Below are 17,102 nucleotides of genomic sequence, written 5' to 3' on the forward strand. Positions count from 1 at the left end.
CTGTCCTAGGGGATGAGAACGGAGCTGTGAGACATAGCAAGTCTTGAGCCGCCTCAAAAGTCTCCAGTGTCGAGGAGAGTGGCAGTTGCTGCCAGTAGGGTCCAGTGAGTGCTCTGGGCCAGAAATTAACTGCCTTGCCTGGGCAGGAGTCGCTGCAGCCCTGCCCGGGGACCTGGTGCTGTGGCTCTACTGGGATCTCACAGCCATCAGCTCCTTAGATTTGGCTGGGAGAGAACGCTCCCTCTCTGGCTTCTTTTTCTTCTGAGGCACCAGCAACTGAGACCGGTGCCTGGCTGCTGATTGGCCTCGGGAGGAGCCACACTGGTGCCGAGCATCTCGGGAGGAGTCCTTTCTCGGCACCGGTTCCCAAGATGACAGTGCCCGGGCACTCCATGTTGACGAGGACATGCTGGGTACGGGATCCCCTGACCCCGGATCTGAGTGGGGGTGAAGAGCTGCCTCCATTAGGAAAACCTTAAGCCGCTGTTCCCTTTCTTTTATAGTTCTGGGATGGAATTTGTGGCAGATCCTACACCGGTCCTTTTGGTGACCTTCCCCTAGACACCTTAAATAAGAAGCATCGGGGTCACTCTTTGGCATGCCCTTAGCCATGAAGAAATATGTACAATAACGGAGATAAAAGCGCTTGCTAAGCAAGGGCTATGGGGCGTTCCAGCTAACCGTCACTGACGGTAAGAAGGAACTGAGGGGGTGGTGGGTCAGCAGGGCTCTATATTGAGCACCATGAAGGAGCAACTCCAGGGAGCACACAGGCCGATCTAAAGAATGCTGCTAGGGCAAAAATCTTCTGGCCAGGGCCGGCTCTAACTTTTTTGCTTCCCCAGGCAAAAAAGAAGAGAGCCGCCCTGCCGTACCCACCCACCTCCCACGAGCACTGCCGAAATCCCCGCCTCCCCCAGCGCCACACCGCCCGAAGCCCCGCGCCCCCAGCCCCGTGCCGCCTGAAGCCCCGCCCCCCTCCAAGCGCCGCACCGCCTGAAGCCCCCGCCCCCCTTCCGAGCGCCGCACCGCGCCAGACCCCACTCCCCCAAGACCCCGCCCCCAAGCACCACACTGCCCTAAGCCCCTCCCTCCCTCCGAGCGCTGCCCAAAGCCCCCGCCCCCCTCTGAGCACTGCGCCACCCAAAGCGCCTGCCCCCCCTCCGAGCACCGCGCTGCCCAAAGCCCCGCCCTCCCAGCACCACGCCGCCCAAAGCCCCCGCCCCTGCTCCGAGCGCCGCGCTGCCGAATACAAAATAAAATAAAATAAAATAAAAAATCGAGGGCCGCCCTGCCCCAAGGTGCCGCCCCAAGCACATGCTTGGTCGGCTGGTGCCTGGAGCCGGCCCTGCTTCTGGCTACTGTGCACGTGCGCGCGCATACACCTGATTAGAATGGACATGAACAAGCACTCAATGAAGAACTAGTGGTTAGTTATGACTCCTGGTTGTATTCCTAGCGCTACTAATGACATACTGTATGACCTCTGACAAGTTATTTTTTCTTTGTTGTCTCAGCTTATCTGTAAAAATAATGGCCTACTATTTCGTTAACCTCCTACATGTGTGGTATGCCTTATTTCTGAAATGTTTTGAGACCCTTTAAAGGAAAGGTGCTATAGAAGTGCAAAGGGTTATAACAATTTCACATATCCAGGCACACAAAAAGATGCAGTCACCTTTTGATACCATATATGTGTGTAAGTTCTATGATATTAATAGACAGTTTGAAAGCTAAGTTTGAGCAGGTAATATACTGGAACCTGTTAAATGTGGCCCCTAGATGTATGGGTCCCATAAAAGAAATGTTAGGATCATAATACTTCCAAACAAAAAATCCATTAGGAAAAGATGCTTTTAATGATCCGAGTTATTTACAGTGTTTATTGTGTAAATATTAGGTTTACGGTCTTCCGAGAATTTCTACATAACCCAGATACTAGTTATTCATTAACTAAATCTAGTAAATAGGTTTTCATTTTGAGATCTGGTGTTTCCAAAATGGAAGAGCAAGCACTTGTCGCACTGCTGGTCATTTCCTCACTTATAGTATTAGCAGAAAATACTGATCACAAGGTATTTAGTTTGTTTGTTACTGAGAGCATGTGTGAGCTGGTCTAACTTTTCAACAGAATGTAAGTGATGAATGAATTTTCAGTTTTCAGTCATGTAATGCAGCTCATTTATGTTGGAACCATTAGCCACACTGTGTACACATATACACTGTGGTGTGACAAGGACTTTCTTCTGGTCTGTTGAAATGTAAGTAGGAATTAAAGGATTTACAGATTTGTCTGATCACATTTTTCCCTGGAAATGTTAAATATCAATTTGTGTGACCAGTCTTGGAGGGAGACCTATTGGGTCTTGTGGAGTAAGTTCAATGGAGTTGCAACTGCTTACATCAGGGCTGAATTTGGCCCATTAAATTGCTAGCTTCTTTAGAGGAAATAATTAGTTTCCATGGGATGTGAAGGAGGAAGGCAATTCGTTTCTTTTATTACTTTGAAGCTGAAAATGTGTTTAATGTAAAGTCACAAATATATCAAAGGGTGGGGTAAATGGACTAATTAAAAGTAAGATAAATTTTAGAAAACATGTTTAAATGTTTGTTCTTTATTTCTGATGATAAAATGAACTCCTAACATTGGAAAATCTCACAAATGGTTATAAAACAATTTTCCTGTGGAGTGCACAACATGCTGTATTGATGGTTGCTTTTAAAAAAGAAGGTGTGGTTGTGAAAGTTGCCCTTCTGCTTCCTGGGATGCTAGGTATCAGGGAACATTGCAGAGGGGGTGATGTTCTTAGCCTTGTGGCTGGAGGGAGTAAAAAAAAGTTCAGGAATTGCTCTCTAATGATGCCTTCTGGTAGACACTGGCTAAATTCTCTTCTGCATGTGAGATTCATTGAATGGAGGGCAAAGGGAGGTGGTCTGACCAGCACCCTGGTTCTGTGGGCCAGTCTGTGTGCTGGCTGTGGTATGAGTTAGAGCAGTCTTGGGATTGCTCTAATTGAGAGGTTCTCAACCTGTGGCCCATGGGCCACTTGCAGCCCAATCAGCACACAGCTGCGGCCTATGTGACATCCTCAGGGCCACAGAGGTAGTATTGGGTGTGGCCCACAATGGTAAATAGGTTGAGAATCTCTGCTAATTTATGCCCATTGTGGTGGTCCATACACCATCTGAGGATTGGCACAGCAGAGCTCCACCCTGCTCCTTCCTTTCTTTGACATGACTCTATAACAGGTTGTGTGCGCATTGGGGCAACTGACTATTTTGTTTTGCCACAGTAACTCTGATTTCTGTGAAGAGTAACAGGTGGAATTTGCTTCAAGTGAGCAGCAAGGCAAGAAGCCAAGGGCCTCAGCATTTGAGAACTGTGACCATCTCACAGCAGCTGCTCTCCTCAGTGTGGTGTTCCATTTAGATCTCTCTGTCACTGACTGTGAATTAAGACAGTACTTATGAGCAGTAGTTGTTGCAATGATGGTGTAGTGCAGTGGGTCTCAACCAGGGGTAGGTGTACCCCTGGAGGTGTGCAGAGGTCTTCCAGGGGGTATTTAACTCATCTAGATCAATGTTTCTCATGGGTGTTGCAGCCCAGGGGTGTCATGGGATGGGTTTAGGGGATCGCAAGTGCAGGGCCAGCAAGCAGGGCAATTGCCAGGGCCGCACATCACAGGGGCCCATGCAAAGCTAAGTTACATGCATCAGTCCCACTGCCTGGGGCTTGGCCTTCAGACAGGCTCAAAAGTGAAAAACAGGCTCAAGTATCACACTGAAATGTAAGTACAATATTTATATTCCAATCAATTTATTTTATAATTATATGGTAAAAATGAGAAGGTAAGCAATTTTTCAGTAATAGTGTACTGTGACACTTTTGTATTTTTATTTCTGATTTGTAAGCAAGTAGTTTTTAAGTGAGGTGAAATTTGGGGTACTCAAGACAAATCAGACTCCTACAAAGGGGTACAAGTAGTCTGGAAAGGTTGAGAACCACTGGTGTAGTGATAGGATTGTTAATTCTTTAAAAGGTTTGAGCCCTCTAGTGGTGCTCACTGTCTTCCAGAAGCTAGCCAGAGCAACAGTGTGTATACACAGCTGGGCCTTGCATGTTGTATGTATTTGCTAAATACAATTATTTGGACCCCCCTTGCTTGGGTGGTCCTTCATATTGACACAACACTTGCTTTAATTTAGGGACCACAGAGGTTAAGGGACAGGACAACAGTGAAACAAAAGGTAATATCCAGCAGCCAAAAGAGAGAGAAAGAGGAGAGATATACCTGTGATTTTTTTCATAATTGTCTCATATGTTTTTATTTGACTGTCATGTTTTTCATGAAGATGGCTTGGAACACTGTCCAATACCCAGGGCTGGCCTTACCATGAGGCGAACTGAGGCGTCCGCCTCAGGTACCAGACTGTGGGGGGGGGCGCCACTAGGACCCAGAGTGTAGAAAATTGTGTCTGCTGCCGGTGCATGTCTTCTCTCTGCTCTAGATGCACAGAGATGGTGGAGTGCTGTGCTGGAGGAAGGAGCAGGGCCGGCTTTAGCAAGAGCGGGGCCCGATTCCTGGGGGCGGGGCTTGCTGCAAGCCCCGCCCCCAGGACCTGAGCCGCGCCGGGGGGGGCCGGGGGGGCCCCGCGCCGCCAGGGGGGCCGGGGGGGCCCCGCGCCGCCAGGGGTGGCCGGGGGGGCCCCGAGCCGAGCCGCGCCGCCGGGGGGGGTCCGGGGGGGCCCCGAGCCCAGCCGCGCCGCAGGGGGGCCGGGGGGCCCCGAGCCCAGCCGCGCCGCAGGGGGGCCGGGGGGCCCCGAGCCCAGCCGCGCCGCAGGGGGGCCGGGGGGCCCCGAGTCCAGCCGCGCCGCAGGGGGGCCGGGGGGCCCCGAGTCCAGCCGCGCCGCAGGGGGGCCCCGAGCCGAGCCGCGCCGCCGGGGGGGCCCCGAGCCGAGCCGCGCCGCCGGGGGGCCGGGGGGGACCCGAGCCGAGCCGCGCCGCCGGGGGGGTCCGGGGGGGACCCGAGCCCAGCCGCGCCGCAGGGGGGCCGGGGGGCCCCGAGTCCAGCCGCGCCGCAGGGGGGCCGGGGGGCGCCGAGCCGCGCCGCCGGGGGGGACCCGAGCCGAGCCGAGCCGCGCCGCCGGGGGGCCGGGGGGGACCCGAGCCGAGCCGTGCCGCGCCGCAGGGGGGCCGGGGGGGACCCGAGCCCAGCCGTGCCGCGCCGCAGGGGGGCCGGGGGGGACCCGAGCCCAGCCGTGCCGCGCCGCAGGGGGGCCGGGGGGCCCGGAGCCAAGCCACGCCGCGCCGCAGGGGGGCCGGGGGGCCCCGAGTCCAGCCGCACCGCCGGGGGGGCCGGGGGGGCCCCGAGCCGCGCCGCGGGGGGGGATGGGGGGGCCCGAGCCGCGGGGACCGGGCCGGAGCCGGGCCACGGGGGCCGTGCTGGGGCCTGCGGGAACGGGCCGCGCCTCCCCGGAGCCCTTCTCCCGCCCCCACCCCAGCTTACCTTGTGCTGCCGGCCGGCCCGCCCCTGCTGCTTAGTCTCAGACTTCCCGCGAATCAGAGATTCGTGGGAAGCAGGGGAGGGGGCGGGGCGTGCAGGGGAGGGGAGGAGGGGGAAGTGAGCTGGGGGTGGGGTGAACAGCTGCAGCGCGGGGCCCTCTTGGCGCGGGGCCCAATTCAGCCGAATCGTCTGAATCGGCCTAAAGCCGGCCCTGGGAAGGAGGGCACAAGACACATAACAGGCAGACAGGAGAAACGGTGAAAGGGAATAACAGAAAGCAGCAGTAGCTGCAGGGAGAGAGAGGAGGAGGAGCCTCTTATGTACCTCTCTAGCACCCCCAGGAGCCTGGACTGATTAACACCAGCTACTCAGAGAGCTTCCTGTTTCCTGCTGCTTCCCTGAACCCACTTGAGGAGAACAGGCAGTCAACTGAAGTAGTCGGAGCCAGTTAGGCCCTTAAGACGCTGATATCTTCCCTCACTCAGGCCCTGCTACCAGCCTGCTTATTTGTCCTCTTCAACTGAGTGTTGAGAGCCGCTATAGCTGGTACAGAACAGCAGTCATGAGTGAAAGAAGAAAACGCCCCTCTGGGGCAGCATTCAGAAAAAGAAAGCAAGCAAAGGAAGCTTTTCTATCTAAGCAGGAAGGAGCTCTCCTGAGATACATAGACACAAATGTTCACGGTGAGCCTTCCCGCCCCAGTGAGGATGTGAGTGGTGAGGAGATGCCTGATCTTCCAGTTAGTCAGAGTGCAGGAGACCTGGCAACTACTGCCGCATCCATATCTCCATCTCAAATGGATGTAACCATGCACATTCCTGAAGAAAAGTGTAGATCAGAGAATAGTGTGGTGGAGGCGCAAGAAACAGCTGCTGCTGAGTTTAGTTCCTTAAGTCTAGATGATCCAGGACTGTGGACCCACTTGAGCAGTAGCCTGAGGGACTTCCTTGTACTGCCTGGGCCACAGCAAGTGAAAAACTTCATGTTCCCCAAAGACAATGGAAATAGAAGTTTCCATCCAACATGTTACTGCCATGAAATCCCCAATGGTGATAAAGTGGAGAGGCCATGGCTTATGTACTCAAAAACCCAGAATGCTGCATACTGTTTTTGTTGCAAACTCTTCTAGTCTACTGTTCTAGCCACATTGGGTTCTACAGGAACAAAGGACTGGAAAAATCTGGGTAGAAATCTGGCATACCATGAGAAGGCAGCAAATCACCAGAGAGCATTCCATAGATGGAAAGATGAGACTAAGGTTAAAGGCCACCATAGATGATCAGCATCAAGAGAAGATTGCATCAGAGTCTCTTTACTGGCAAAATGTTCTGAAAAAGCTCATTGCCGTTGTGAGAATGCTTGCTACCCAAAACCTAGCCTGCGTGGCACTTCAGATCAGCTGTTTGTGCCAAACAATGGAAACTTCCTTAAAATTGTGGAGCTGATGGCTGAGTTTGATGCTATGCTCCAGAAGCATCTAAAAAGAGTCACCACCCAAGAAATGTACACACACCACTACCTTGGAAAAACAATTCAAAATGAGATCATACAGTTACTGGCAACAAAAGTCAAACAGAAGATTGTGACAGATCGGAAGTCAGCAAGATATTACTCTGTTATTTTGGACTGCACACCCAACATCAGCCATATGGAACAAATGACTTTAATGGTGCGTTTTGTAATAACAACAGAACCTAGTGAAAATGTCCCTGCAATGGTGACTGTCAGAGAGCATTTTCTAGAATTTATTGACATTGATGATACTACAGGAGCTGGTATGACAAATGTGCTTCTTAAAAAGCTGGAAGATACAGGAATTGCGATAGCTGACATGAGAGGTCAGAGCTACGATAATGGTGCCAACATGAGAGGAAAGAACAGAGGAGTGCAAACACAGATCTGAGAGTTAAACCCTCAAGCTTTTTTTGTCCCATGCAGTTCTCATTCATTGAACTTGGTGGTCAGTGATGCAGCATCAGCTTCTAGTGAGGCTGCTGAATTTTTTAATGTAATTCAAAGCATCTATGTATTTTTCTCTGCATCAACTCATCGATGGCAAATTTTGAAGCGACATCTGGGAACATCCTCCCTGACACTGAAACCACTGAGTGCCACACAATGGGAAAGTTGAGTGGAGGCGATAAAGCCTATCAGACACCAAATTGGGAAGATAGATGATGCAATAGTTGCCATTATGGAGGATAATGCTATGACAGGAACTGTTTGTGGGAGAATAGTGGCAGAGAGAAATGGAGTTACCAGAAACATCCATAACTTCAAATTTCTGTGTGGCTTAGTGTTGTGGCATGACATACTGTTTGAAATAAATGTTGTAAGCAAGAGACTCCAAGGTGTTGACCTTGATATATCTGGAGCAATGGAACAACTGGACAAAGCAAAGTCATACCTACACTCTGACCGGTCAGATGAGAGATTTCAAAATGTTCTGAAGAGTGCACAGAAGTTGGCAGAGGAACTTCACACTGAAGCTATTTTCCCACCCCTTCAAGAGTCACCGAAGAAGAAGACATTTTGATTATGAGGCATGGGATAATCCCATAAGAGACCCCAAACAACAATTCAAAGTTGAATTCTTTAACCAGGTGCTAGATCGTGTAATACAGTCAGTTGAAGAACGTTTCACACAGCTCAAGGAACACAGCAGTATATTTGGGATGTTGTATGATATTCCAAAACTCCTCACTATACCTGAAGAAGACCTACACGAGCAATGCAGGGCACTGGAGATAGTGTTGACACATGATGACATGCGCGATATTGATGCAAGTGATTTACGTGATGAACTGAAAGCCCTTTCAAGATACATTTCAGCAGGATCAACTCCAAAGGCTGTTCTGGAATATAAGATGACCACCCTCTTTCCAAATGCTTTTGTTGCTCTGCGCATACTTCTAACACTTCCTGTAACAGTTGCCAGTGGAGAATGCAGCTTCTCCAAGCTGAAGTTAATAAAAACACATCTACGCTCCACAATGACACAGGAGAGGCTGGTCAGCCTTGCAACCATCTCAATAGAGCATGAGCTGGCCCAGACTGTGGACCTTCAGGAAGAGTTCAAATCTTTGCAACCAAGAAGGCACGGAAAGCACCACTTTGATTATTCAAACAGATAAAAATGCCAGTGTTTACTATGCAGACAAGAAAAGTTACATTTGCTGTTCAGGCGTTTGAAAGTTAAGTGTTACTTAAAATTTTTGAACAAGGCATTTTAAGTTGTTCTCCTTTATTGGCAGGGCCGGCTCTACTATTTTGGTTGCCCCAAGCAGCGCGCCGAATTGCCACTGCGGACAGCGGGGGCAATCCGTGTGCCGTTAGGGCGGCACACACGTTTCCACAGCGGTGACAATTCGGCAGCATCTTCTGTCTTCAGCCAGAAGACAGAAGCCGCTGAATTGCCGCTGCGGGCAGCTGAACATAGAAGCTGCTGCCGAATTGCCGCCGCCACGGAAACGCGTGTACCGCCCTAACAGCACATGGACTGCCTCCGCCATCCGCGGCGGCAATTCGGCGCGCTGCTTGGGGCGGCAAAAACACACGGACTACCGCCCCTTGCAGATTGCCGCCCCAAGCACCTGCTTGGAATGCTGGTGCCTGGAGCCGGCCCTGTTTATTGGGGTAGGTAGCAGAGCAGTACCATGAGAGGAGTAGAACAGGAAGAAGGCAGAATTGAGACCTTTCAAAGCTTTGGCCTAAGCGAGGGGGCATGGAGGCATAATTTTAGCTCCCCGCCTCAGGTGCCAAAATGTTGTGGGCAACGCGGCCAATACCTCCTGGATTACACTTAGTTTGGCTTATTCTTTGAATTCAGTGGCAGCACTTCAGGCAATCTATGGGGGGCAGGAGGGCAGTGCAGGGGAAAGTTTTTAACCCTTTGCTGTTAGGTGGAGCAAACAGGGGTACAGGCACAATTTGTAGTCTGTTTATGACAACAGTGAGTTAATTCATCACAATTTAATTTGTTGATATACATGATGTACTTTCTAGATGATAGCATGATCGTTACTAGTCATTGTCCCATAACAGTGTGGATTGAAATCTTAATTCGCCAATCACATTGCTTCCTCCTCCATCCTATAAATATTCTGAAGTTGTTTATCTTGCCAAATATCTTTGTTTGTACACCATTATCTTAGCTGATGTCTACACATTTCTGGCAACAGCTATAGAACCAGCAAGAGGCAACACATTATTTATTCCTGGGTGTTTTGAATTGCTTTATAGCTGACAGGATGCTGAGCACAACATGTCCTGGGTCTATGATGTTGGCTGACTGCTAAATTGTGGTCAGCATACTGTAAGCTTATCTAACTCAACTGTTCACAATTATGTTCAAATGTGATTAAAACTTGTCATGAAGACATGCCCTTGACTGTGAAGAAACTGACAGCTTTAAAATGGATGCTATGTATTGGTGAGCAAAATATAGAGGTGAATGATTATTTTAATTAATAATCAACTAGCAATTTAAAAGATTTGCAGGTTCAGTTTGGAGAAGTAAAAAGATATATCTGCATCCATTTTAGACACTAAACTTTTTATTTTATATGCAATTTTGCTACTAACTCTTAAAGATGCTGTTGGTTGTGATTCAACTTATATTTACAGTCTTATCATGACTCTGCTTATCAAAAAATGCTGTGGCTGCTGAATTCTGACTTAAATCTTTCCATTCATGTTGCGGAAACACTCTCACCCACACACTGACAAATTCTTTTGGATCAGCCTACAGCCCCACATCACATATGGAAAAACATCTTTAATAAAACAATAACATCCCAAGAATTTCCCAGTGGAGCTCCTTGATGAAATTTTCACAGGGAAAGCCTGTTAAGGTAGCTGGGTTGAAGTTGTAAAACAGCAATTTTTTTCTTACCATTATTGGTTTGGAAAGAGTTAAATAGTTTGAAATAGGTGCATTTCAAGGGCACTTTCTGTCTGTGCAAACAGAGAAGACAGCCCACACAGGGCTCTAACCTGCCAAACGTCACATGTGACCAAAAGCTACTGGGTTGCAAAATGTGCAGCTAAGTCCTACTTGAGAGAGAGAGGATTAAAAACAAGGAAGACAGTCTGGCTCTCTGGGCCAAATACTTAAAGGGGCATCAACAGGGCGTCTAATTCTGTAAGCCAAGTCCTCTACTAGTGGTCGGGTCAGGTAGTTGTCCAGCATCATAATCACCCGAGAAGGGAAGAGATTTCAGAATGGTTTACTGTTCAGCTAACGCCCTCTGTGGAATAACTTATGCAGAACAGGCCACAGTTTTATGTACAATAGAATTGGTTATTATGGGGATGTGAATAAAGGGCAAGCTTGATCATGGATTTTGAATGGAAAATAACAGGACTCACTGTTATTGCAAATTGAGTGGAAAATCTTGTAGAGATCATGGTCATCAGCATGACACCTTGTGCGATCCTCAGTTGAAGCCACAGATGATTAATTCTGTTTTGCCTTTTAAAATAGGATCAGTCTGCCTTTTCCATTAGTCTCAACTCTCTTACCTCAGACAGGAAGCTGACAGCCCACTGCTGCTTCTAGAGAGCTGACTATTACACCAGCCTCTGAACCCCTCACTATTTGATCCTCATTTCATTATGTGGTGGCTGAATTTCACCACCCTGTCTATTTAGATGTTTCTTTTTTTTTTCCAGAATGCCATTGAAATCTACAGCCTGCATGTGGAATCTACGGTTACATCTCGATTTGCTCATACAGTTATCACCAGCAGACTTGTCAACAAGGTTAATGAATCCCAGGAGGCTGTTTTTGAAGTGGAATTACCTAAGACAGCTTTCATCACTAACTTCAGCATGTAGGCTGTTCTGCTACATCTAATACTAATAATGTGGGTCTCCCTCTGTGGTGTATTAAAACATCAGTGCACCTTTCTGATGATACACTGAGTGTAACATTGTGGAAAAACCAGGTGTAGTCTGCAGACTGAAAAAGTTGAGAATGAAAGTTGGATATAATACAGTGATGTTCAATAAATTAGCCTGCCTGCTGTGCAAGGTTTTTTATATCCTTGCAAGATGGCATATTTTATTGCAGAAATTTCAAGAGGTCAATGCTGCTTGATATTCCTGCTGCATGACCTCTAACCTCATCAAAGGGTGTCTGAGTGTGTAGGCACAAAGACAATGACACCATGGCACCCTAGTGAGCTATGATGATTGGAGGGAGGTGAGACGTAAGGGCTTCCTGTGCCCGATGCCCTGTGGTTTTCGGTATTCCCCCTTCCTCTTCCACAGACCAGCAAAGCCCACCTCTTTGTTTTAATATTTTAAAACATTTTAGGTCAATTGATGGAGAAACATATCCAGGAACAATAAAGGAGAAAGCATCTGCACAAGAGCAATATGACATTGCGGTTTCACATGGTCAAAGTGCCGGCCTTGTCAAGTAAGCAGCAGTTCTGATTCACTATTATTTCCTCTGATTTTCAGTTTCAATATTATAGATTGGGTTAAACTGCATTGAAACTAATGCATTCAGAAGAAATGTATGAAGCAATTGAGATCCCTTATGGAATAGATAGCTGAAACAATTGAATAGGGGGCTCTGTCCAAAACAAAGCCACATGCAGGGCTGGAGTAGGAGTTAATCCTGCAGAGGTGAGGGAGTTCTACTGTGATCTGATAAATTCAGAGGCAGGAGATTGGATTGGAGGGGGGCGTGGTGAAGCAGCAAGAAACACCACAGAAACAGACTAAGGCTTTGTCTACACTACACAGCTTTTAGTGAAATAGCCATGTCGACACAGCCGTGTTGCTAAAAGTTGGGCAGTTGTTTGTTGGCACTTTTGCCAACAAAATACTTCCACCCTCAACGAGCGGCGTTTACGTTGTTGACAGGGGAACACTCCTACCAACAACGCACTATTCACACTGAGACTCGCCGCGGCAAAACTTTTGTCTTTTTTGGAGGGGGAAGGGTTTAGCACCTCTGAATGACAAAAGTTTTGTTGCTCAATTGCCAGTGTAGACATAGCCTAAGGTTCTGTCTACAGTAGAGACCTTAGAGTGGCACAGCTGTACTGATGCAGCTGCACCAGTGTAAGATCTCTCATGTAGCCCTCTATGCTGATGGGGGAGATCTCTCCTATCCAGGGCTGGCTCCAGCGTTTTTGCCACCCCAAGCGGCAAAAAAAAAGCAAAAAAAAAAAAGCCGCGATCAGATTGGCGGCATTTCGACGGCAGCTCTACCACCACCTCTGAATTCTTCAATGGCAGGTCCTTCCCTCCGAGAGTGACCAAGGGCCCCTCCGCCAAATTGCCACTGAAGACCCAGATATGCCGCCCCCTTCCATGGGCCGCCCCAAGCACCTGCTTGCTGCACTGGTGCCTGGAGCTGGCCCCGCTCCTGTCATCAGAATTAAACTACCTCCAACAAGTGGCAGTAGCTAGGCACATCTCCACTTATGCCAGCAAAACTTATGTCACTCAGGGGAGTGTTTTATTCACATCCCGGAGTGACATAAGTTTTGCCAACATAGGTGGTAGTGTAGACATGGCCTCAGAGAATGAGCAGAACGCCAAGGAGATGGCAAAACAAGCTCTGGGTACACAGCCCTAAGAAAAAGCCTAGAGAGAGCTTTTGGAGGCTAAGTACTGGCTTGGAAAGTTGAGCAAAGGAAATATCTCCAGCTGTTTGATTTCCCCCTGAGTTCAAGGAACAAGGACTTGGTGCATTATTTGTAAATAAACAGGATTGCATCAAAGAAATACATGGCTCCATCATTAATTTCTCTTCCTAATGAAGCAACCTGCAGGACCCTAAATTTTGGCTAAACACTCAGGTGAAAAATGGATACCACCAAAATGTGTTTCGAATCCATGGCAAAATGAAAAAAAACCCTGTCTCTTACACAGAATAAAGAGTTACTAGATTAAAATTGATCTAAGCAATAAGTGCAGCAAGGGGAATTATTCATAGTCCACCCAGAAATGTGGTTGGATAGAAAGCTCTATGGGCTACACTGGGGTGTAACAGCATGCGCAGGCATAACCCATTGTAGGTTCAAGACCTAACACTGCTTCAGAACTTTAGGCAACATTGCACTGGAGGAGAATATTCAGTCTAGGCTTCCAGTTATTCAATCCTACCGCCACTGGCATTAATTCCAACCACCAGTGCCTCTAGGTTTCTACTACAAATCTAAACTCATCTCCTACATATAGAATAGATACTGTACACTAAAAACTTTGAAATGGTAAGTAACTCTCCGTGGGATGTGAACAAGTCTTATTTACATTAAATAAAGTGACCTCTCTCTCCTTGGCTGTGCCACTTGACCACTCTTTAACTCAGACAAATGGAAACTTTGGCAATATCCCCTGAAAATATCACAGTAAAAAGCTAAATGTCAATTTTGCTTATTTTCAGAACCACTGGAAGGAAACTAGAGCAGTTTCATGTTTCAGTCAACGTTGCATCAGACAGTAAGGTTACCTTTGAGCTGATATATGAGGAGTTGTTGAAGCGACAGCTGGGGAGGTATGAATTGTTATTTAAGGTCAGACCCAAGCAGCTTGTTAAACACTTTCAGGTAAGCTACACCTAGAGGCTTTAGGAATAAATGGCGCTACCTTGTTTGGGCAGCCCTGCAGCTGCCAAATGACGCTAACCTATTTTCCTTCTTTCCTTCAGATTGATGTCCACATCTTTGAACCCCAGGGTATAAACTTCCTGGAAACTGACAGCACCTTTATGACAAATGAGTTAACTGAAGCTCTTACAAAGGTGCAGAATGAGACCAAGGTAAAACATCATCAGGAAAATTATATTAAAGCTAACGTTAAAAAAATTATATAATACATAGGTTGGGAAAAGAGTGTCTGTACATCTGGGTATAGTGCTTAGATTATCCACAAATATAAAGTTAGTTTTTAAAAGTCACATGATACCTAGAGTACATAATCAGCAATAACCCAAATTTAGGTGAATAGATTTAAGAATACAGTTTAGATATTAGAATCTGAATATTTGGGTACATCACTCATGAAAAGTTGTACAGAGATTTGGTTGTGGAAAGCAAAATATATCAATGAGTGAAGATTGTCCTCAGTAATTGAGAATTAGGTTGGTTGTCCATTTAGAAAATACAATCCATGAGGAAAGTATTTGTTACTTTCCTGACTGCGCTTCTCATCGGCACTCCAGCTCATTCCTCCTGGTATTGCCAATGTCCAGTTATGTGTTCTATGTAGATGTCCCTCGACCACCTGATGGCATCCGACACCATGAGTTGCCACATCAGCTGAGCGTAGCGTTGACTGATTCCGCATTCTCTCAGCACTCACTCGTTACTGGGGTTGCATGCCCCTAAGGCTCTGATGATCAGTGCATGTGTCTGGACCTGGTAACCCTTAGCTCTCAAGGTTTCGGCCAGACGGGCATATTTCTCTACCTTTCAAGTAATGCTAATAGAAATTTATCTGTTATTGTTAGTTGCTATTTATTTTTGTGATTAATCTTAGTTTAGTTGCTTTTGTGTTTAATTTTCAGGCTCATATTTTATTTAAACCAACAATAGTTCAACAAAAGAAGAGTCCTGAACTTGAGGAAACTCTCCTAGATGGAGACTTTATCATACGTTACGATGTTAAAAGGAGTGTCAGTGCAGGAGATATACAGGTAACAAATATACGTCTGGAAGTGCAAATGAGAGAGATCATCATGGGTTGATAGATTCTGAAAGTGCTATAGTACAATTAAAAAGTGTAGTCACCAATCCAGAGTGAGGTGGAGTTGAAGGTAATCAGTAAACCCAGAAAGCACCATCCATTGACAAATTAGTCTTATATTGCATCATGCTCTTTTTCTGTAAAGGGGATTTTCAAATGCTGGCAGACCTAAGGATTACTTGCCAGTCTTTGTTGTAAATGAGATTAGCTGAATTTGATGTAGACAATTGTTAAACAGTAATTACTTGTGTATATACTACATTTATCTCTATTTACGTTGTAAAACAATTTTAATAAGATTTTTGTTATAAAAGAACAGATCTGTTTAAAAAGTTTGTGGACCAACACATGCCCTTGTAACAGGGCAGGACACTCACCAGTGCGGCGCCTCCTGCTGGCCAGTCCGGGAATTAGCTCATCCAGCTCAGGAGTGCCCTCCTCTGGCCGGTTTCTCCCCTGTCCTTACCTGTCCCTCTGCAGTTCCTTTATCTCCACCAGATCAGGCCCCGCGTCCCTCCCGGACCACAGTGCCCCTTACCTTGGGGTGCTGCCCCACGGCAGTGTCCCCACACTCTGGGTCTCCCCTCCCCAGGGAGCCCCCAACCCCCTATACCCACCTTGCCTCAGTGGCTACTGCCAGTCGTCATCTAACCCCTTCTCTCAGGGGCAAACTGCAGTCTGAAATGGCCACTCATCACTGGCAAGGGGGTTGGACCGGCTGCCTTTTTTTGCCCTGGCTGCCTCCCTGCAGCCCTAATACCTCCTCAGGCCTTTGCCACAAGACCTCAGCCTGGGAGGTCGCCAGGCCAGGGCTCCCCAGCTCAGCCTGCCCTTTCCCAGTACTGCTCTGTCCAAGGTACCCCTGTCTCTACCAGGCAACTAGGTCCTTCTTGCTCCACTGCTGGAGCAAGACTCACTTCCTTCTCCCCAATAGTGTTGCTAACAACCTCTTGGATTATTAATACAAAATGTTAAAAACTTAATTTACATTTAATCATTTTTATTGTTTTGTTTACTCTGCTTTTTTTAAGTCAGGGCAATGAAAACAGACTAGTCAATTTCAATTTTATTTCTAGTCAGTTTCATTTTCTGTTTATTCTGTGTTTGCAGGATACTGTAAAATTTAGGTTGCAAACACCATAGGGTAATGTTATGTCTTTCAAAACGAATCTTTTTTTTTTTTTAATGTTTTGCAAGAGAAGTCTAAGGAAACCTATTTTTTGATGTTGGGTTTTGTAAAAGTTTGTTTTGACAAAGCTTAGATGTTTGACCTTAATTGTCCTGATAAAATTGTGTTTATCATGGAAGAGCACCCTTCTTAAGAATTGCATAGTCCCATTGAATGTAGTAGAGAAAACAGGATATGATTGTCTTTTGAATTACACTATACAGATGGTGGTGTTTTTCTTTAAAACTTATGTTTCAACAATTATTTTGAGGAAATACAGTTTGGATTTGTCTAGAAGACTAGTAAGCGGATGTTGGATCTGATCCTGTGGCTGTGTCACAATAATGCAAGATGTAAATTATATGTATTAACTTTTTTCTGTTTCAGATCGTAAATGGGTATTTCGTGCATTACTTTGCACCTAGTGAAATGCCAACATTTCCCAAAAATGTCATCTTTGTTGTAGATCAAAGTGGCTCTATGTCAGGCAGAAAAATTGAACAGGTAACTCACTTCTTAAATACAGAATTCCATTTGTATATTTATTCACAGTGTCTGTGCTATTGTATAAATAAAAGCTGATGATTCCACTGTAATTTCTAAAGGTGCTTCATGTACCAGCAGCACGCTAGGAAATAACAGTGATGTTCAGTTTTAAAACTCATGCTACTCCTGTAGACATGCAACATTTTCAGAGGCTAGAAGCCATCTTGCTCTTGGAA

The 17,102-nt window shown here is 46.9% G+C and overlaps 1 protein-coding gene across 5 annotated transcripts in view; it reads left to right on the plus strand.

Annotated features, from left to right (window-relative positions):
- Positions 1-1,986: 1,986 nt before the first annotated feature.
- LOC128840618 (inter-alpha-trypsin inhibitor heavy chain H4-like) overlaps positions 1,987-17,102 on the plus strand; it is a 43,782-nt gene continuing 28,666 nt past the window's right edge. For all 5 annotated transcript variants that reach the window (XM_054034845.1, XM_054034847.1, XM_054034846.1 and 2 more), the window contains exons 1-7: positions 1,987-2,075; positions 11,178-11,338; positions 11,824-11,928; positions 13,912-14,074; positions 14,176-14,286; positions 15,034-15,162; positions 16,768-16,884. In XM_054034845.1, the coding sequence (XP_053890820.1) occupies positions 2,001-2,075; positions 11,178-11,338; positions 11,824-11,928; positions 13,912-14,074; positions 14,176-14,286; positions 15,034-15,162; positions 16,768-16,884 (861 nt within the window). In that variant the 5' untranslated portion in view covers positions 1,987-2,000. The remainder of the gene's footprint in view (positions 2,076-11,177; positions 11,339-11,823; positions 11,929-13,911; positions 14,075-14,175; positions 14,287-15,033; positions 15,163-16,767; positions 16,885-17,102) is intronic.

This window comes from Malaclemys terrapin, chromosome 7 (assembly GCF_027887155.1).
Source record: "Malaclemys terrapin pileata isolate rMalTer1 chromosome 7, rMalTer1.hap1, whole genome shotgun sequence".
Classification (NCBI taxonomy): Eukaryota; Metazoa; Chordata; order Testudines; family Emydidae; genus Malaclemys; species Malaclemys terrapin.